We start from the raw sequence: 23,618 nt of genomic DNA, 5'->3' as shown, positions 1-23,618 counted from the left end.
CAGAAAGTGTTGACAAGTGAAGCACATCTCCATTTTATCATTTTTTAAAATGTCGATGCAATGTCCACATGTCCAGCCCACACATTTTATCTGACCAAAAATGTCACTTCTAGAAAACAAGTAATTCAAGCAGTATGCAATATATAGTGAATTTATTGTATGAAGGAATAGTTATGTGCAGTTTCTAACTGCACTTAATACTACTTAATGGAGAAGTTTTTTTTTTTTTTTTTTTTTTGGTTTTTGGGCCACACCCGTTTGACGCTCAGGGGTTACTCCTGGCTATGTGCTCAGAAATCGCCCCTGGCTTGGGTGGACCATATGGGACGCCGGGGGATCGAACCGAGGTCCTTCCTTGGCTAGCGCTTGCAAGGCAGACACCTTACCTCCAGCGCCACCTACCCGGCCCCGAGAAGTTTTTTTTAATTATGTAGTAAATAATGTTGCTGAGGTATAGATAAATCTTGCAGAGTGGGTGAGAGTTTATTATCCCCTCTGCTTCCTCTCAACCCCAGATATGAGGCAACTCCTCTGATTTTTTCCCCCTTAAGCTGTAGGAAGAAAAGTATTTGGAGGCTTAAAAATAATCACTTTTCCCATCCCACTGTCCATCCATCACTGAATTCTTCCTCAGGCATAAACACAAGTCAGATTGTCAAGGAAATTATATTTCTGAGTACCGGTATGTGAGAGCAGGAGAAATTTCAGTTATGGGGGGGGGGTCTAAAAATCTCATTTGTGAATAAAATTTAAAATAAATCTTTATTTATGCATAGTATTTTCAGATCATCGGAAGTCTTAGCTACATCTAGGCAGATAGATGCCTAACCAAATAGATCACTTCAATAATAGCCTATTCATAAACTATCATGCTCTATGTATATGTATAACAGCTACAATATGCACCTGGAACAAAAATCACATATCCATAGTCTGCACCACAAACTTTGTTTCAAGCTCTAAATGTGATATCTCAATGACAGCAGAAAATTCCTGGAAACTATTTGTTTCATAATCCTGTATCAAGATGACTCTACTCTCTATAGCTCAAGTTGCCAGCAAAGGCGGATGTCTGGAGCATCAGAGTCACTTCTAGTTTGGTTAACAAATTCCCCTGCAAAAAAAAAATCCCCCCTCCTGAGCCCCCCAAGAGCTGTAGTGATGTCATATCCGTTGCCCTGCTCTCCACACCTCTCTCAGCAGTTATCCCCAGTTTCTTTTTTTTCCTAGGGTCAAAACTTTTGAGGTGGGTTGGCTAGCTAGCAGAGGGATAGATAGCAGGTAAAGTAGGGCACGCGTTTTGGCGGTGCATCAGATTTGGGGGTGAACCCACTGCAGCCCAGCCCAGCCTCTGGAGCTCAGGAACTCCCTGCTTTGGAGGATGCCTGCGGAATGATCGCCCCCCAGGGCGGCTGCCTCTGCTGGCTGCTCCTGCTTTGGTTACGCTGCTGCTCCTGCCATCACCGCCTGTCTCCACTCTGCTCTCCCTCTCTCCCTGGCCGGCAGAAAGTGCAACTGATGAGAGAAAGATCTCTGCAGTGAGAGTGGAGTGGCTCCATCCAAGAGTGTGAAGAAAGGGGTCAAAAAAAAAAAAAATTCAAAACCCCAGCTCAGAATGCAGGCGACATCCAATCTTTTCAATCTCCTGCTCCTGTCTTTGCTGGCTGGCTTAGATCCTTCCAAGGTAGGACTAATTATTTCCAACTCTGGTTTGAAATAAATTTGCAAAATAATATTAGAACAAACTCATGTGTGTGTGTGTGTGTGTGTGTGTGTGTGTGTGTGTGTGTGTGTGTGTGTGATTAAGGGGGTAGTGTGAATGACAGCTCTTTTATCTGTCTGGTGATGCTTAGTGTGCCCCAGTGTTTGCAAGATAGCAAGGTGAACTAGCAATGCAAAAAGCTCCTGGAGGTAAAGTCCTGGGGTGCAACGGGGGAGGGACCAGAAAGGGATTTAATGTGTATGGACAGCGGGCAATGCGGTTCCTGGGGGAATTGAGCTGATGCCCTAGCTAAGTGCTTGATATTCTCTTCTGAAGTCAGAAGGGGATGCACAGAAGTTAGCGGATAAAACAAAGCGATTGAGACACATGTAGTGGGCAGTAAATGGTGAAGGTTTCTTTGTTGCAAGCAGAGAAGCTTTCCCAATGGATCGCAGTCGTGCTGCAGTTTGTGCCCCCAAATATTTGGGATACTGCTTTGCTTGGCACACGGTGCAAAGGAGATGAGTTCTGCTTTCTCACTGCCTGGGCTCCGCTCCGAGGCTCCGGAGAATTTGCTTTTTTGTCTTGTTATTAAGGGATCAGGAAGCACCGAGGAAGTTCTGATTAGCAAGCAGTTAAGACACAGAAAGTGAGAACCCCATCAAACTAAGGGGGGCAGAGAGGGAGCTTAGTAAGGATGAGTTGTCTTCTAAGCTGTTGAACTCTGAAAATTATCCAGGGAGTGTAACACAGAACAAGAAAAGCAAAATCATAGGAAACATTTTTTTTCTCCCCCAGCGGTGAATGAAAACCTGGCTGACAAAGTGAGGTCATTTGGAAGCTTTGGCATTCTATGAAAATTCTTTTTTTTTTTTTTTCTAAATGTGGAGTACTAGATAAGGGGTCTCTCTGATTAAAAGAAAAAGTGGAAATTTATTGTTTGCCTTATTCATGAAGGGGTCAAAAACTTGACACAACAGGAAAAATGATACCATACTATGACACATTTTAAAATTAGGTTTTGCAATGGACTGATGTTATTTTAAAGCTTAACATCACCTGTGTCAAAAAAAAATGCTTTTTTTGCTCAAGATCATATAGAATTAAAATATAACCAAGTCTAATCTAAAAGTGTAGTTGACTAGATGTTTCTAGGACTACTGAATACATCGTAAAAATTGATTCATTTAATATATAATTGCACTATATTTAGCTTTATAGACACCTGATGATAATAAAATTATTTTATCATAAAGTGATGGTTCTGATGATACTGTCAGTGTGAAATCATCATAAAGTGTGTGTATGCTATCTTAATGACCTCAACGGAATGTCTTACATACAAGTAAAATCTTTAGAGCAATTTTACTGCATATCTGTGTGAAAAATGTTGTTTTTTTTTCTTTTAAAATAATTTGAACTCTATATCTATAGAGGTACATTCCACCGTCACTTGTCATCTAAAAGATCAATAAACAACCTTTTAACTCATTTAATCTCATTCTTGGAAAGTCAAACTATTTGATGAGTAATGGCAGAAAAATGTCATTAATAAGTTTTCTTTATTTAAAAATAGATCCAGAAATGTAGTTTCATACAAATTGTATGTGTGATTTTTTGTCTGTTACTTTAATGCATAGTTTCACATTTATCCCAAACTAAATATGTAAACAAAGAACTGTTAAATATGTAGAAAATTTACCCTAATAAATAACTATTTTTGACCAATAGATTATCTTTTTTAGTACAGATAGGTTTATTTCTGCATATTAAACAATACAAAAGTTTCCCTCAGAGTTAACTATTTGATACAACTAAGAAGATAAATCAGAAAAACTCAAATACTAACTTTTCAAGTTACCCTTTAGTTCTAAAATCGTCAGTGATCAGAAGGCTACTTTTTGTGTATTATATAATACATCATTTCATAGAAAGGTTCACATGTTAATATATTTTTTGTTTGTTTTTGGGTCACACCTGGCAGCACTCAGGGGTTACTCCTGGTTCTATGCTCAGAAATCTCCCCTGTCAGGCACAGAGGACCATATGGGGTGCTGGGATTCGAACCATTGTCCTTCTGCATCCAAGGCAAACTCCCTTGCTCCATGCTAGCTACATGCTATGTCTCACATATGCCACACATGTTAATAATTTAATGTTCCAGAAAGTTTTGAACTGGTAACCAAATCACCTGACATGTTTTTTGCATATTTTATTGTTGATATTTAAATGACATTCTCTGATAACAAGTGACACCATTGATTTTCAAAATGATTTTTAACTAGTTAATGAACTAGCATCTCCTATAATCTTTAAGTTTATTAATATATAAGAAAATTCAATAATAAAAAGCAAACATAATTATACTTAGAAAAGTTGCAATTAAAAATGAATGATACAACATTCTTTCAACAAATAATAAGTGATAATAACCAACTGTAATAACCAACTTTTAAACAACTAATTTTAAAAACATAATTGTCTGTTAAGATTTATATATATTTATAATTAACTAAATAAATGTATTATCGTATTCTACATGGTTCTAATTCATTCACAGTAAATGTATGTATATATATGAATGCACAAACTAATAGAAGTACTCAAAGTTGAGTAACTTTTTGTAACATATGCCAAACATATTAAATATTATAAATTTCAGACAGTGTTTCTCATTATACATTGATTTATGGAAAATAAATGTTTTCTAACATTAACAATATTGTTTAATGAGACACTAATTTTATGTATGATCATTTCCCCAGAGATTCAAACTTGAGGGTCTTATGACATATTAACTGCTTAGGTATCACCATCTTATGGTAAAGTTAATTAATAGTCGATCTTAATTGAATGTTATGAAAAAAAGCCTTTATATTGACCAGAAGACTTTATTTTAATATGTACTTTCTTCTATTTTATGGCATAAAGTTGAAAAGATTCAATTATTTCAAAAAAAGAACTTTTTAATGATAATTAATTATTTGTATTGTAATGTAGACAGAAAATCAATAGTCCACATACAGAAATTATAAGAATGATGGGTTCTTAATTAAAATCTAATTAACAAGTTTTCAGTTCCATTTAAAAAAACTCAAGGATATAGTTCTTTGTCTATTCTGAGATGTCATTATTTTCCTTAATGGAGTGTCCATATTGTAGGCAATATGCCAAATACTCATTCATTCAATAAGAAAATTTTAAAAACTAAAAGCTTGTAAGAATTCAGTTATTGCTCAGTTTTCTAAGGAAAGAACTGCTTCTACTTGGGAACTTCCTAAGAATGGCTGCTAGATGGCATCTCTGTGCTTTTAAACTAAAGGCATTGAGTTCAGAAATGACTTTGGTCGAAAATGTGGACCTCTTTTTCTATATACAGGATTTTCAGCACATCATTACTTGAATATTATAATTGCAACATGGTGAATCTTGTGAAACAGAACCTTTCTGCAATGCAATACTATGAAGAAAGAAGGATATGAGGAAAGAAAATTTTAACTTAGACTTGGAGTCAGTTATAAAGATGTAATATGGGATAGCCACATTTTGCAGTGACTGTTGAACTTTAAAGCAGTAATGCTTGAATAGTAACTATACTGTAAAATGCCTGGCATGTTTAGATAAAGTACTTACCATCTTTTACCCCCAAATACATCAAAGGACTTACTAGTGAATTTGTTCATGCAACAAACATTAAATGAGGCAATGATTCAGCAATAATATTCAACAACAAACCTTTTTTATATATATTCAAAACAATATGGTTTTGAAATATGTTAGATGGTTAGAAATCTCCCTTTAAAAGAAAGAGCTGTTGGCAGCAGGTAGGATGTTTGATTGGAGCATGGCTATTCTAATTAGGGTAACTGTGACAAAAGGTTTGCACATATATTTTTCAGTTAAAATTTTTCTATTCTTGGTATAGATACTAAGGAATGGGATAGTTGAGTTATATGATAGCTATATTTTTTTTACTATTAATTTTAATTTTTTCCTTTATAAAACTATTTAAAACCATGGTTACAAAATTGTTCATAAATATGTGTTTAAATAAACACACAGGAGAGGGGCAGGCAATAAGGGAACTGGAAACGATATAGGATAGTGTGTGTGTGTGTGTGTGTGTGTGTGTGTGTGTGTGTGTGTGTGTGTGTGTGTGTGTGTGTGTAGTGGGGTGGAACTTCAGTGGTGGTGAAGAGATAGTAACCTATTATACCAAAGCATAAAGCATTAACATTCTTCTAAACTACATCACTTCAAAAACAATTTAATTTAAAAAAAATAAAAGTTCAAGACAGAATATCCATGTATTGAAAGGTCACGGTTTTATCCTGTCATCTTTAATTCAATTACTTTAATATTTTGGAGGGAACAAATATTCTTTCCACGTTTTCTATTGACAACCATGGGAGGTTTGAAAGGTACCTCTTTCTTTGATTTTTTTTAATTTCCTGTTTTGCAACTATTTTTTCTCTTGAATGGCAACTGTAACAAATCATAAATGATCTGTTGGGAGGAAAAACGCATAAGAATATGAAACAAAGGAGTTAAGGCTTAAGGTCTTACTTAGTTACCATCCTTTGCTATTTGTATGATTTTGACAAAGCCCTAATTTTTGTGGCCTCTCATGTGAAATAAGTTTACATACACTTATCAGTTTTGTTAAATTCTTGAACTCTAGGCAAAGTCTGTAATTTTATGCTCCATCCTCATAATGCATTTATTAAAATCAAATATAATAGACTTTTGGAACATTATACCTATACCTGGCAATCAACAGGGCATGCTCCTGGCTCTGTGCTCCAGGATCACTTCTGGCAGTGCTTGAGGGGCAAAGTATGATTCCAGAGATCAAATGTGACTTTATTCCCTGCATTAACTCTCTGGCTTCAGGAATATAGTCTTAAAAGTTTCCTGGCACCATAAAAAGACCTTGGGGTGTGAAAATGAGCTTGTAGGAAGCCTGTAGTTGTCCCCATGACAGTATGCTTGAAGGGAGGAGAAATCCTGTATCTTTTAGACCAAGTGAATTCCCTTTCAAATTTCCCGAATAGTGACTGTGCCTACACAAAATAAAATAAATAAATAAATAAATGAAAGTAAAAGAAGTGGCACAAAAATTTGCCACACCAGCCCTCCCTCCACCCTTTCTTTTTTTTCTTTCTCATGGTTATCATTTGGTTGTTGTTTTATGTTGCTTCTGTGCTTTTTTATAGTTGCTGGTTTGGGGTTTTTGTTTTTTGTTTTTGTGTTTTTTGTTTTGTTTTTTTTTGTTTTGTTTTGTTTGGCATGCTTTTTTTCTTTTTTCCCTTTATTTTTTTAATTGATATGTATAACCTCCAGAGGGACTCCTCCCAGTTTTTTTTTTCTTTTTTATTTTTTTTTCAACAGAACCACATAACTTGCTTCATGAATTGGGGGTGGGGGGAGGAATGGAGGGTACCAGTACTAGTCATATGAACATTGAATAGAAATAAAAAATGATCAGATTTAAACACCAAACCCAAAGTTAACGACAGCAGAATCGATAACCAATCCCTCAACAAGCTATACACAGAGGGGAGCAATTACACTAGCAGTCCGGGAGCAAAGAAGGGAGATATGGGATGCATGCTGGGAACAGGGGTGAAGGGAGGACAACCCTGGCGGTGGGAATGCCCCTGATTCATGGTCACTACGGACCTTAAATATTACTGTGAAAGATTCATAATCCACTTTGTTCACAATAAAAGTTTTAAAAAATTAAAATTAAAATAAAAAAGAAGGGAGTGTTAAGAGATGGCCAGTTTATAAGAAAGCACTATTACCTAGAAGGCCTTATATAAGAGGCTTCGGAGAGACAACAATTTCTTTACTTTACGAGAGATTACGTGTAAGAAGTATGTAGCCTGCTTGAAGGTTGTCACATGACTATGTTTTTAACCCTGACAGTGAACCTCCAGCATCCAGGATTATACTCAAGAAATATGTGTTTAGAGGCCAACCTTTGTAATAATATTTGAGCAGTTGCTCAAAGTTAACAAATCATTTCATAATGTAACTAGTAAGATTATAAATCTTGTGACAGCCAAGGATGAAACTGCCTAGGTAATATCCTGAAGTTTTCATCTTCTGGTTTTGTCATTCAAGATGTTCATATATTTATTGCCTTGCATATCAGCCTCTCATACCCTCCTGCTCATGATCCTTCTCCTGAGACTTTTATTCATTCACGACCAACCCATCTTGAATTTTTGAAAATTGTAATTTTTAAATATATCTTTTAGATTTATATTCCAAATTAATAGTAAATAAAGGGGGATTTGCCATGAGATTGTACTAGTTTTAAGTTCTTATTGTGCAATTTTTTTGTATGATAAATCATAAAGGTGATGCTTATTATAAAAATGATATAAATTTTAAGATGCTACATATTGAAATTAGAGATTTGACCAGATTCTAAGAAGTTCTGTTGATAATTGTATATGAAGAGATACTTTTTATTTCTTTTTACTAATTTGATCACTTAAATGTGTTATAAAATAGATCTTTGAATTTGGTTTTAGGTTGATTGAGTTTAGTGCAATATTTGTACAAAAAATTAAGAATTAAAATATGTTTGCTACAATTGAATGTACAAATTTATATAATTAATAATGACAATTAGTTTCATTGCTGTCCCATAATTATAAAAACTAAGGTTCACCTTTATTATTTATAATTTTGATGGGAGAAAGAATCCAGTGACTCATTATTAGAGATCAAGAAGAGAACTTTAAAAGTAATATTGTAGAGTAGAAGACAGAGAGAATGACTATATTTAAATAAAGAATCTTTCAACTGAAAAAATTGCCCTTGGGGGCTACAAAATTGTGAAATTCTTGTGAAGCAAAGTAGTAGTTTAAATCTTAAGTTTAAGAGCATTAAGGAGGGACCAGAGTGGTAGCACAGTGGTAGGGTATTGCCTTGCAAGCAGCTGACCCATGATGAACATGGGTTAGATCCCTTCAGCATCCTATATGTTCCCCCAGGCCAGGAGCAATCTTAGTGCAGAGCCAGGAGTAGGCCCTGAGAGCTTCCAAGTACGCCCCCCCCCCCAAATAAATAAAATAAAAGCATTAAGAAAAAAAGGCTTAAAAGGGATTTTATGGGTCCAAAGTAATAATACTGCAGGTAAGGTTTACACATTGCAAGTGTTTGACCCCTAGTACAAAGCCAGGAGTAAGCACAGATTGTAGCCAGCACTGAGTTTGGCCATAAAACAAACAAACAAAAAAAAAAAACACAAAGTGATTTTGTCCAAATAACCTAAATAGCCTTAGGATCAGAGTTTCATGGGTTTGAATCTTTTTGACACTGCTAGAAAAAGATAGAGTGGATAGTTGATTACCAATTGTTGATTACCTCCCCCCATTGTTATAGCATAAACATGATTTACTATATTGTCAATGATAGTTCCTTCCCTACATCCTTTCAATACCACACTCACCACCAGAATATCTACTTCCCGATGTTTCCCCTTTATCTACTTATGTCTTGGATTATTTTCTTAGTGCCTCTACTTACACTGATTTGTCTGTTTTCTCAATAGAAACAAAATGTTTGGAAATACATATGCCTTAAGTAGACATTTAATAGCATCTGGTGGTCTTCTTTGAACAAAGCAAATCTACTGAAGTAACACAGGAGATGATTTTATGTTTACTGAGCTAATAATTTATATGATGCTTTTAGGCTACAATTTCACCCCTCTTCAAAATATTACATCACCCACTGTAAGCACTACTTAAGTACCAAAACCCCGACATTATTGTCCATTGGGCTTGTCCTCCTTTAATCTGCTTTGGTAAATTTAGTTTTCTATTATCTGAGTATAGGGATTTGTTCTTATTAAATTTTGTCTGTTCCTTTGTTTTCCTTTTCTATATACCACAGGTGAGTAATATTTTGCATTCTGTGTCTGTCTTACTCCTTACTTACTTTGCTTATCCTGACCTCATTTAATTCCATACAAACTGTTGCAAAGTGAAATATTTTGTTTCCCCTGTGACTGAATAAAATCCTGTTTTGTACATATACCATATTTTCTTATTCCACTCATCTGTCATGACAGACATTTGGATTGCTTTTCAAATCTTGCTTATTAAATAGAGAGCCGAAATATACAGTAGTCATTTTTTCCAAAAGTTTTATAATAGTGGAATATTGAAATATTCTTTTTTAATTGAAGATATGCACTATATGACAATAACCACAAAATATTTAAGATAGAATAAACGCTATGTATTAAAAACTAATATCTAAAAATAATGTATCTTAAAAATACAAACTACCATCATTACACGTTACTTCTTTCTGGTAACTATCATAGAGGTAGAAACCTCTTTTTGATAAAAACTAGATACAGGAGAGCATAAGATAATACATATACATTATGTTAATAAAATAGTTAAAATAATATTTAAAGTGAAATATTTATTCTAGAAACATGTATTTTTTTTTTTACAAAAGTGTTGCTATTAGTTGCAAAACTATTGCTTCTGTCTTTCTCTTTACTAAGACTCCACACAAATAAAACTAAGTTAGAAAGGAGATCACAGATGCTGCTCTGTGCATAATTTTTTGCTTCTCCCTAAGAATACCTTTTTCTTTTTCTTTTATTTTAACCACATCATATTTTAAGATGCAGTAAAATGATATTTTTTTCACAAATGTCTTCCACATGCTCCATATATCTAGAAATCAAATAATTTTGTTTGATCATTTGTTGCCTATGGCCACACCCAGTGGCTTTCGGGGGTTACTCCTGGCTCTGCACTCAGAAATCGCTTCTGGCAGGCAATGGGATGCCAGGGATAGAATCCAGGCCTGTCCTGATTCAGCTGCATACAAGACAAACGTCCTACCTCTTTACTATCGCTCCAGCTCTTACAAAATCTTTAGAGAAAAAAATCATATGTGTTTCTACTGCATGTATGGTCAACCACAAATATCTGTGCTTTTGACACAGATTGGTATTTTGAAAAATAAACAAAAAGCCATTTTTCCCAAATATTTTCTATACAATCACCACTTTTTATTTTCAAAGAGGTGACATTATATAATGTTTCCCCTTCTAAAATGCAAATTATCTGAGGACAAGATTTGTGTCATGTTTACTAATTATCTGGTAGTATTTGGTTCTGTACATATCTGTTGTAATATTTAACCAGAAAAGAGGAAAAAATATGTGAAGAATCAGCTAAAATCCTTAAAATTCTGGGGCCAAAGAGACAGTTTAGTTTGTAAGGTGCTTGCCTTGCATGCAACCAAGTTTAGACCCCAATACCTTATAAGATTCGGCCCACTAAAGCAACTCCAAAAGTGGTTTCTGAGGGCAGATCCAGGCATTAAGGCCTGCACACCACTGGGTGTGTTTTCCCAAACAAACTCAACTAAAGATCCTTAAAATTATGAGGTAAATAATACATAAAGATAATCTGTTATATTTTAAGGAATATATTATATCAGGCAAAACAGATTTTAGAGACCATTGTTTTCAAAATAGAGCTGTTGTGTCAGCTTATTTACCTGAAATAATGCTATGAGGTTAGTTACTATTATTTTTTTACTGTGCTTTTTTAAACTTTTGGTTACTTTCTGGGCTGCTAAAACCTTAACATTCTTGTAAATTATCAGCAATATAATAATGCTGATAACATTAGTATGTACTCTTATTTCTTGGCATGCTCAAATATAAATTTTATTTGCATACTTTGATTAATTTAGCAAGATTTTTAAACTTCACTTATATTTTAACTTCTTTTACTTTATGTAAAACAGCTTATTTGATACATTAGTGTAAAATTCACCATCTCTTTTAGGAAACATGAGTTTGATTTATGTTGAGAAGGATAATTTGGAGTCACACTTGGCAGTACTCAAGGCTTGCTCTTAATTTTATGCTAAGAGATCAGTAAAAAGGAGCTTGGGGGACTAAATAAATATAGTGGTTTCAGAAATGTCACCACCAGCGCTGACTATTTGTAAGACCAGCTCCTTATCTCCTGTAGTATAGCTTTTCTCATTTATTTATTTATTTAAAAAACATTATTTTAAAGGGCAACGTACTGTGAGTCAATAAGGGAGGATGGGAAAACCTGATGATATACCCAGTAATACTCAGACTGAAGAGCCTTTTGTTAGTTGTCCTGGTTTCAGGGGCTACCAGGATTATTAGCAGTACTCCAAGGATCTTGTGATTTCCTGGGATAAAATTCAGGGTATATCATATACTAAGCTTCTATTTTTACTACCTATCTACCTCTGGATGCCTCTACTTGAGTGATTGTCTATGGATCAAAAGTATTATATTATAATTATGTATTCTTTTATTATATATTCTAATAATACTACTAAAGTAAAGTAATATGCTCTTCATATTTTTCTTACTTTATAAGCACTACATGATACACCAAACTGTTTAACGATAATTAAAGCAAATATAGGTTCAGTAGAATTAGGGTTATAGGAATTATAACTTGTAGCTATAATCAGAATTTATATTTTCATAATTAACCATGTAGTCTAAAATTACCTGAAAAGAAGTGTCAGTGACAAACTGCTTCAATAGCATGAATAAATCAATAGAACAAATAAACAGTTATCCAGATAACCCCAAAGGGAGGACATAATGTGAATAGACAATCCATTTTATTTTCCAAATAAGTTGAAGATGATTAAGAAACATTATCCACGATTATCTCGATAGTTTTACAAGAGGGACCAATTCCAGATGGCAGGATATTTTCAAATAGAGAATTTGTATTGGAAATGTTAATTCATCAGCACCAAAATGTCACTGGTGAAATATTGCCTTTATAATGACAGTTTCACTTCTGGGAATGATCTATGTCTATGACTGCATAAGAATTTCAATAGATTTGGTATCAGGAATATATATTTTACAGCAAAATAAGTTGTGTATCATGATCACTACATCCCGGTGTGCAGTATTGTAAGTAATAAACTAATATTATATGATAAATGATTAATTAAATACTTTATTATACTTCTCAATTTTTATATAGTGTTACAAATATATACTACTCTTTGCAACAAGTGTAATGCTAGACAAAGACAGAGTCTAATATAATTCTACTTGGGTCTGGAGCGGTGGCACGGAGCCATAGGGCATCTGCCTTGCTGGTGCTAGCCTAGGACCAACCGTGGTTCAACACCCCCCCCACGACGTCCCATATGGCCCTCAAGCCAGGAGTGATTTCTGACCACATAGCCAGAAGAGCCTCTGAACATCACCTGGTGTGGCCAAAATTAATAATAATAATAATAATAATAATATAATAATAAAAGTATTCTACTTTGATCGATATGCCTTAAAATACTATTGGTTTTAGGAGGAATAGCATTCTAATCCAACTTGTTCATTGGAATTTATATTAAAATAGTTTAAGAAAATATCTGAAGCTGACACTATTTTAGGTAAAAGAATAACTAGTGTTCCATCAGATAAAATACATTTAGGTGTAGTTACTATACTCAAAAAAGTCTTGATGTTTTTCTATTTGAAAACTCATGCAATTAAATTAATAATTGCATATGATATATATGATATGTTTTATAAGATATACATGTAAAGTAAATTACACAGAGAAAAACAGATAAAGGATAACTACAGCAGTGGGCTTAAGAGAAATTATACTAGATGTTACAGAGTTATGAACCATACACTAATAAAGAACTTTTAAAATATAAATATTGGGACTGGAGAGATAGCACAGCAGCATTTGCCTTGCAAGCAGTCTATCCAGGACCTAAGGTGGTTGGTTCGAATCCCGGCGTCCCATATGGTCCCCTGTGCCTGCCAGGAGCTATTTCTGAGCGGAGAGCCAGGAGTAACCCCTGAGCATCGCCTGGTGTGGCCCAAAAACTAAAAAAAAAAAAAAAAAGAAAAAAAAGAAAAAGAAATAAATTATGTTAGCAAATTAACTAGGGGCGTGGATAATGGACTCAGAGAATTTACTTAAACAGAAACTCTCTTTTGTAATTGCTTTCATTTTCTCAGTGAAATAGGGAGCCTTGTCATCTGCTCAACAAGTAGATTGGTATGGGTAGAGAGGAAAACAAAGAAGAATCACTTCTTGAAAACTAATTAGTATCAAAGAGGATAGCTTTTCACTGGAATTAAGCAATGACAAAGGGCCTGAGAATGCTTTTGAGGCAGCTGTGTACTACAGAAAAAATGAATTTTCATAAAAGTAAAATGGTCAAAGAACTTTTCAGAATTGAGTAGATGTAAAAGAATTCCTCTAATGATTGTGATTTTCTTGCTTGTAGCCATCTGCAGTGAGTCACTAATGACATTTTTTTTATGTATATTGAAAAGGAAGTCTGATTTTTCCCCAAGAAATAGTTATTGTTTCTCTAACCATATGAAAAAGTTTGGACAGCCCAAATATCACCTGATGTGGAAAATATACAGTTTATACAAACTGGAGGGCATTCAGCATAGATTATAACATGAAGCAATAAATAGGATATGCAGAAGTTAAACTCTCCTTGACTTTATTTGGGCTCTATTTGTCCTTGATAGTCACATAATACTGTTGTGATGATTCATCTGGTTATGTGGTTATGATAGGATTGGAGCTATAGCGCAGTGTTATGGCTTTTGCCTTGCATACAGCTGACCCAGGACTGACCTAGGTTCGATCCCCAGCGTCCCATATGGTCCCCCAGGCCAGGAGCAATTTCTGAATGCATAGCCAGGAGTAACTCCTGAGCATCACCAACTGTGGTCCAAAACAAAAACAAAAAAACAAACAAAATAAAAAGTGGTTATGATAGAGACAGTAAAGATATGATAGAATTGCATATTTTAAGCAAATTAGCTCAAAATTCCAATCATTTTTCTTGAAATATTTCTTGAAACATTTTTAAAGCAGTACATGCAAGAGATATTGTTAATTGATAAAAATGGGAGCTATCAATTCCAAATATCAAATTTCTAAAGTCCAAAATACATATTATTTCAGATTTTCTAAATAAATAGAAGAATGTTGGCTTCCATTTTATTTCTTCCATAAATCATGGAACAAAATTAAACTATTGTTTTAAAATACCATAATAATGAAAAACATTTATTATATTTAGAAACATATTACTGCTCTAACATATGCTGAAAGAGACATTGCTACATATGGTTCTTAATTTGTAATACATTTTCTTTCTAATCACTTTTCAAAGATAAAAAATGTGAATACAGGAAGTGAATTTACCATAAAATTATCTTTTATAATACTTCCTTCTTTACCACGTCAGTTAATTTTTCCATTTATATTTTTGTAAATAAAGTGTCATATTTAACTCTGCCATATTTATTATATAGTCAAATTATAAACCTAATTTATTTAAATTATAAGTTATAAACTACTTGTTTTGCTAGAGTGAGTTACTTCACTCTAAATCATATATTAGTTGATAATAGAATGCAAAAATATAACACATCATATTTAAATATACAAAACAATTTGAATCACCAAATTCGCTTTCTAGCTTTTAGAAGCTGTGAAATAAATGTCAGCATATGTTTTACTAAATTCTTTCAAAAACTATGGCTTGGATTCTATGTCCTACATCTTAACTAATGGCCTGACTCTATAACATGAAATCACTCATTTAGTTCAACCTATTCAAATTTACAAGATTCCCAGTATATCTTATGACAAAACAAAACAACAACAACAAAAAAGAATGAAAAACAGATTCCTGTCAAAAATTCTCTTCCTGGATCTTGCTCTATTCTCTAATATATTATTACATTATCTTTAGAAATAATGGAGTTAATGCTTTTATGTTTTAGTGACCAAAGGAGAAAGAAAGAGAATCAAAAATATGCAGATAAGTCTATTATGTAGGGAAGAAAACAGTACACAATGATTATTTCTCAAATTAGTGAATGATTTGCCAATTGGGAATGTGGACATGAAAATGTCAAATGAGGCAATTTTATACTTTTCAATTTACTTACAAATCATCTCTGATTGAATTTGAAATTGTTTCTGCATTAAGACTCAGAGAATTGGTCTGAGCAGTACTTCTTAAGTCCCTTTCAAATCCCAAATGCATTTTAATTCAACAAACACTTGAGTACATGTTTCAATTCAGCTCTCCCAGATGCTAAGTTTGTTCTGATATTCTGGTTCTTTAAACATTCCTGTCACATTTGGGTATATTTATCAAATCATAATTAGTATTTAAAATATTACTTTCTGAATCATATTATTCAATAATCACAAAACATATGCACAGCTAAATTTCTGTTTGTGGGTTTTTTTTTTTTAGTAAAATAAAGTGCTCAAAAAAGCCAAGAGTTAGTCAGAGATGCCAAAATCAGTTACGATATCATTGATTATTTTTCTATTATATGGAAAATGTTTGTAATAGTTAATAAGAAGTGTTTAATAAAATTCCCAAGTGAATATATTAAATTATAAATTATTTAAAAATTTTCTTTTAATAAACAATATCAATTCACAAAACACTTGTTTCTAATCATAATTTATATAGATACCATTATGATTTCCAGAGGATAAAATTTCTGTTTTAATATTATGCTGTTTTTTTACAATGAAAACTGTTTTTACAATGAAAGCATTGTTGAAAACAAGTGATTCAAAGTAGGTTGTCGTTAAAAAGATGTCTGCACCTAGGTCTTATGTACCATAATATATAATTATATGTTATATTCTAGTATTATATGCCATAGCAACTCCATTTTCTACACTGTATTGCCATTACTGAAATATATTATTTGTAAGCAATGGAATTCAGAAAGACAAGAAAATATACATTAATACCAATTACAATCAGACAAAAAAAAAAGATTTGTTGTTATTGGTTTATCTGTCTGTGTGTAATTGCTTCCTTTGTAGGTCACCAATTATACAAGTTCTCGTTTGTACATTTTTACAATGTGGAAAAGGTATGTGTGCAGTTAGAAATCAACAATAGTCTATCTAGTCCTGGGCATTCTTCCAGTCACCAGATGGGCACTACAGTTCATCTGAAGTTATGTAATACTCCTGTAAATAAAGCCAGGCTAGAAGTCCCAATATGGGAAAATTAATCATAAATGAAGTAATTTGATACTTCCAATGCTATAAAAGCACTTTAAAAAGTAAATGAAATAGCCAAACAGATATAAATCACTATGTAAAAATTGACATATTAAGTCATACTGTTTCAGGGACATTGTCTCTTAAGATTATGTAGTTTATCTGCACTCTTTTTTTTTTTTTCAGTTTAAAATGATTCATTGGCGAGGCCAGAAATATAGCACAGTGGTCTATTTCTCTCATGCAACTGACCTGAGTCCAATGCCTTGCATATATCATATCCTGAGTACAGCCAGAAATGAATTCTGATCATAGATCCAGGAAAAATTTCTGGACCCAGCCAATAAAATACAACAAAATGATTCATGTTAATTTAATATGAAATTATGTTTCTGACCTTTTGCAGCAAATTTTTAAAACCTGCCCCTCCTTCCTGCCCTCATTTCTTTTCTAAGTTGCTTCCCTTTATTTTCTATCATGTTTGTGGTTCAAATCCTGACATCCATATGGTCCCCCGAGCCTGCCAGGAGCAATTTCTGAGTGTAGAACCAGGAGAAACTCCTGAGAGCTGCTGGGTTTGTCCCCAAAACAAAAACAAAAACAAAAGAATTATAAATGTCGTTTGAAAAATGTACTTTTTATAACTGAAACCCAACTAAAAACATCTTTGTAATCATGGTGCTTAAATAAAGATATTATAAAAAAAAAAAAAAAGGAACATATAGGGGTCGGCAAGGTGGCACTAGAGGTAAGGTGTCTGCCTTGCAAGCGCTAGCCAAGGAAGGACCAAGGTTCGATCCCCCGATGTCCCATATGGTCCCCCCAAGCCAGGGGCAATTTTTGAGCGCTTAGCCAGGAGTAACCCCTGAGCATCAAATGGGTGTGGCCCAAAAAACAAAAAAAAATTTAACAAAAAGGAACATATAATAAATAAAAAATAAAATAATGTGGTACTTATTGTGTTGCAAAAATTAATAAGTGGTTTACAATTTCTGTGGTAATGGTCATTTGCCAGGTCAAATAATATTTTTCTGTTTGAAAGGAGATTATTATTATCTTTACAAAAATTTATATTTGGGGCTTGGGTAGAAAGCTGGCTACAAGTCAGAAAACCACCAGAAAAATTGTTCTCAGTAATCCTTTCAGATATTTTATGGAGTATTGGACCTACAGCAAACATGATATATATCCCAAACCTAAAACATTTAAAATTTATTTTATCCTAATCCTGTAATATACAAATGATAATATGGATTTTATATACATAAAAGCATCAATGTCCATATAATAAGATTATATTCACAATAAAGAACTCAACAACAAATCTAACATCATGTACGTGATTTAGCTTAGAAATTATTTTGCAGTCATGGAAAGTGTCACTCAAAATGTTAATCTAAATATTACATAATAGTATATTATATTACAATTATATAGTAATAGTAATATTATATAATATTATCTACACTACTGCCCCCAAAAGCTACTACTGAGTAGATAACTACAGAGTGAAATTAGGTCACTAATGGTGTGTGTTTCTCATTGAGAGAGAAGAATAACACATGCTTCTTTCATTCATGACATATATTCCCCCACAGATTCTATCTGAAACACTCATCTTTTCTTTCGAGAGTTTTCTGATGTAATCAAGAGTGGTGTCAGCCACAAAAATAACAATAAAAACCAGAATTCTCTCCTCTTTTGTGGGAAGAAGAATGAGGAACCATGGAATATTGCTGAATTTCATTTCCTAATATTATACACAGTGTCCAGATAACATGCTTCAGGAACATGGTGATAGAGACCTTGCTTCATGGGGCTTGCCATTTTGCTCTAGGCAGGATGAATAATTAAAAAATATATATTTAAAGAGTAGTTTAGAGTAAAAATGTGATGAGATGGTAAGTTTTGTGAGATTTATCAACCCCTGTCAAAAGTAAAATAGTTCTTTGATTTAAAAAAAAAAAGGAGAAAGAAGCATATAGAAGATAGGAGGAAAAGGAAGGGGAAGCAGAGAATAGAGAAATAAAGAAAAGGGAAATGTCAGCAAAATAAAACTTTTGTGGAATTACAAACTGTGCAAGAACTATTATAAAATGTCAACATTGACATAACAATAAAATTTGAAAATGATAAAAACTGCCTTAATTTGTAAAATTGTCACTGATGTGTCAGCCATGGAGCAACAACTTTGGGAACTGTGAAATTATTGAGTTTGAGCACAATCTATAATATTTACAATTTGGATCTAGTTCCCAAAAATGGTTAACTATGAGCTGGTTGGTTTTAAGTAATTGACTTAGTAATTGACAGGAATACTCAGATACCTAGGACACACAGAAATGGGTCAAAATATCTCATCATTGACTAAAAATTTTATCAAATACTTTTTGAACATTCACCATATTCTAGTCATTAACATCTTTGTTTACAGTAATTATCAGTTACAAAAATAAAAATAACTACTAGTGGGTGAATATTACCACATATATGCATACCAAGTGGATCTTGAAGCTCAAAAAAAGAGTTTGCAGGCGATAAAAAAATACCTTGGATTATAGAGTTTATTGTTAAGGGTGGCTTGTTGAAGTATTGATTTTCAATTTTTTCCATCTGTGCATAGGCATTGTTCCATGGACCACCTGTTAAAAATCATTGGTTTAGGCAATATGATTTCAAAACCACTAGGAAGACCTTAAATTAAATAAAGCATATTTCTTTTTTTCAATACCTATCATAATATACTTTTTAAAAAGTAACATTCCATATGTAAAAAAACATTTCAACTCTTTCCTCATCCTTTTTTGGACTATATTGACTCTTTAATCATTGCCCTTATATATTTTTAAAAAATATTTATATTTTGGAGTTTCTATTCCTTTGTATTTGGTTTTATTTGTTTCTTTCTTTTGTATCATTATGATGCTTTTTCCTAGAAGACCAACATATCTTCTTTATATCTCAACTATTTCTACCTTAGGATCTACAAATCCATCATGGCTTCACTACCCTTCATTCCTTAACACATGGCATCTTCTGTAATATGTAAAGAGCCTAATTATTGTTTTGTTTCTATTTAAGACTGTTTCATGAGCATCTAAACTTTAATCATACATTTAATTTTCAGTTTCTTAGTTCTTTTTCAAAGAAGGCACATAATAGTTTCTCAGTAACTGATTTTAAAATGAGATGAAATGAGAAATCTGGAAATTTTTGTGGAATGTGTACATAAAATTGCATATGTATATATGTGTATATTTGTTTATAATTTTATAAATTATGCAGTGTAATCTTCAAGTGAAATAGAAACTCTTGAACATAGAGATGGTTCTAGGAATATATTTAAGTGTATAAAACAAAATATTGTTAGAAGTATGGGTCATTTATTCGGGGAGGGGGAGGGAGTTCTCTTAATGAGTGCTCAGGTTGCTCGGGGCTATTCCAAATGATAGTAGAACAACTTTATCATGTGGTTCTACTATCTGTGACCCAGTATAAAGAGCTACATACATATGGCATGACTGAGGGCATCCAGGACTTCAATTGACAGGGATCCAAATATGATTCCAGAGCTTAAACTTAGGCTAGAGGGCATGTGTTCTGGATTTTTTTTATATATATAGTACAAGAAAATGTACTAAACTCTTCAAGTCCTCATTTGATAGTATTGACCTGAGTCTTCAATGAGTTTATCTGAACATTGGTGACATTGGACCTAGTCATCTACAAAACATTTTCAGACCAGCATTCTATTGATTTTCATCAATTAAAGAATGGAAATTTCTTTAAGGAAACATAAATAATTGAGTTTTGAGCATCAGTGCTAACCACCAGTGCAGCATCACTCCCCAAATTTTTTTCTTTTGAGCTTCAACATCTCCTTAACCTGTCACCTTAGAAAAATAATTTTTCATATGGAAGGTAGGACGAACACTGAGGTGTAGGGAGGACAAATCGGTGATGGGAACCCCCCTGATTTTATGTAAATATGTACCTATAATATTATCGTCAATAATATGTAAGCCACTACGATCGAAATAAAATTATATTAAAAAAAAAGAAAAATCATTTGTCAACGTAGTTATTATAATTTAAGGCTATGCTTAAGGGCCTTGGACATACTAGAAGTTTGGAGATGAAGAAATTATATAGGTTAAATCATAATTTTCACCAGTAATGTAAAGAACATTTTTTTTGGTAGGGAAGTTTTCCAAGCAATGATCAGGTAGTACAAGGGACATTTCCATAATACTTGGCCAGCTAGATTGATAGTTCAGTGCTACAGAAAACAATGTCATGCTTCCTGGACTCAGTGGTGTCTGGAACCATGAGAGTGAACTTGCAGTGCTCAGGGACTTCTATCTCCACATTCATTGATGCTTAAGACCTATAGGACTACAAGCCAGCAATATTTAGGAGGCTATGTTAAAGGGAGTTATGAAACCAAGGTAGAGTACACCCAATACATGGAGCCCAGCCTCTATTTTGTTTCTGGTTTTGGGGCCACACTTGGTGATGCTCAGGGGTTTCTCCTTGCTATGTGCTCAGAAATCGCTCCTGGTTGGGGAGACAATATGGGACTTTGGGGGATCAAACTGCAGTCCGTCCTAGGTTAGTACATGCAAGGCAGATGCCTACTGCTTGCAGTACCGCTCCAGCCCGGATTATATTTTTAATGCCACATTGTTACAGAAATATATATTTGGTATCTACAGTATATAGTTAAGTTAGAGGCACAGTTTCTAATTTTAACTCAAAACATCATAGGACTATCTTCTACTAGACAAAAATAATTTATAAAAGAAATAAGGTATCATATTGCCATTATTTTCTAAAAGAAATAGGAAAGTATCAAAATTAAACTAATGCAGCAAGAGCTTCAAATCTTAATGCCACATTTGAATAATTTTACAAAGATATGTTAAACAAATTTTAATTATAACTTTAAAATTAAATTTGCTTATAATTGTAAGGCATTATGTTATACATAGCTAGATATGCACATGAATATATATATTCATGTGCATATCTATATATATGTGCATATATACATATATATGTGTGTGTGTGTGTGTGTGTGTGTGTGTGTTCTCTAAGCACTTTCAATGGTGTTCAACCACTGGTCCATAGACCAGAGTTCAATTCAATGGTGTATAAAGATTGAAAGTCACTGGTCTATAACTGGCAGTCTATGACCAATTTATAGCTGTCATTGAATATAAACATGTTGAAGGACATTGCTCTAAAATACTTTAAGCAACTGAAAGAATAGTCCATAAGATAAGGCATTGATTTTTGAATGACCAGACTTTGGTTCAAATCCCCAGCAATGCATATTCCCTGTGCATCTATAGAAGGGAATAATCAATGAGAACAGTGCTAGAAGGAAGCTCTGAGCATAGCTAGCTATGGCCCCCAGATTAAAATTAATCAATTACTTAATGAAAAACACTCAGAACAGAACTATACCAACAACCTACTAGTATGTAAAGTAGTTAAAGGAACTATGTTTCATATTTTTCCTCTGGAATATTCTCTATGCTTCAATGACTATGAATGATATAAAACTAATTTAATGAATCTAACCAAGTTGATAATATTTTGAGCATCATTTTATATGTCTTTGAATTACAAAAAGACTGGTTTTATTGGGAGTCAAAATCCTTTACTTTTGAAACTAATATATATCCTAATTAATTTATCTTTTCATTTCAATTCCGGGTGACTTTTGTTTTACTTCAAAGTTTTATACATTTTATTTTCAGATATTTATATATGAGTAAAATCAATACTTAGGGGGGCAAGAGATAGTATATATGTTTGCCTGCTGAAGTCTCAGGTTCCATACCTGGGACCACTTGATCTCTTAAGAACCAATGGTGCAACTCTGCGGATCAATTTAGGGATAACCCCTGAGCAACACTCAATGTGCTGCCCTCAACGAAGTAGGTCTGGCCATTAAAAATTTATAATAAGTGTCCTCTATTCTCATTAAGATTTTACTAAAATGAGGGGAAATAAGACTTAAAAGTAGAGTTCTAGCATTCTGAAGTTTTTTAGTCTTTTTCTGTGCTTGAAATTTAATATATTTGTGGAGAATAGCTAACAGATCATCATCAGTCCATTCTAAATTATAATACAAGAATAATACCAAATTCCCCTCCCTCTAATTCCACATTTAAGCAATCATCAAGATAGAATATTCAAGTTAGCACTTCATCATTTATCTGACTTAAATCTGACTGTACACTCAGCTCTTAAATTGCTGCTCAAATTCAGAAACTCATTTCCGGTCACCTACACCGGAACAATTGGTTCCTCTTTGACTCCCATATTTTATTTTCTAACTTCATCTTTAACAATACTCTAGACATAAGATTTTTGATAATGGCTGATAATTCAATTTTTTTAGAATCCAACTCAAAAGTCTTCAGAACATTTTATTATCTCAGAACAGAATCAAACTCCAAATACTTTACCTGCAAACAAAAAATATCAATTGCTGTTCTCTGTGCATCCCACATATAATTCTGAATAGTATTGTACCTTAAAATTCAAAGCAAAGTTTAATGTGATGCCACTTTATACTTATATTTTGGCATGACCTATTTTAACTTAAATACATAAACTATTTATTTGATGAAAATACCATTTCCTTCAAGAACCACCACCTTGCATTATCTTACATTTTTATTCATCCAACAGCTCAAAATTCCTCTTTAGTGTAGTTTACTTTAGCAGGAAATGTAGGTGAGGGTATTTTATTTTGAGATAAAAAGGAAGGGAGGGAGGAAGGAAGGGAGGGAGGAAGGAAGAAAGGG

The 23,618-nt window shown here is 33.3% G+C and overlaps 1 protein-coding gene across 1 annotated transcript in view; it reads left to right on the top strand.

Annotated features, from left to right (window-relative positions):
* Nucleotides 1-1,474: 1,474 nt before the first annotated feature.
* OLFM3 (olfactomedin 3) overlaps nucleotides 1,475-23,618 on the top strand; it is a 200,233-nt gene continuing 178,089 nt past the window's right edge. Inside the window, exon 1 of the mRNA XM_049765746.1 lies at nucleotides 1,475-1,684. Coding sequence (XP_049621703.1) covers nucleotides 1,616-1,684 — 69 coding nt within the window. The 5' untranslated portion in view covers nucleotides 1,475-1,615. The remainder of the gene's footprint in view (nucleotides 1,685-23,618) is intronic.

This window comes from Suncus etruscus, chromosome 19 (assembly GCF_024139225.1).
Source record: "Suncus etruscus isolate mSunEtr1 chromosome 19, mSunEtr1.pri.cur, whole genome shotgun sequence".
Lineage (NCBI taxonomy): Eukaryota > Metazoa > Chordata > Mammalia > Eulipotyphla > Soricidae > Suncus > Suncus etruscus.
This window is presented reverse-complemented; position numbering and strand designations above follow the sequence as displayed.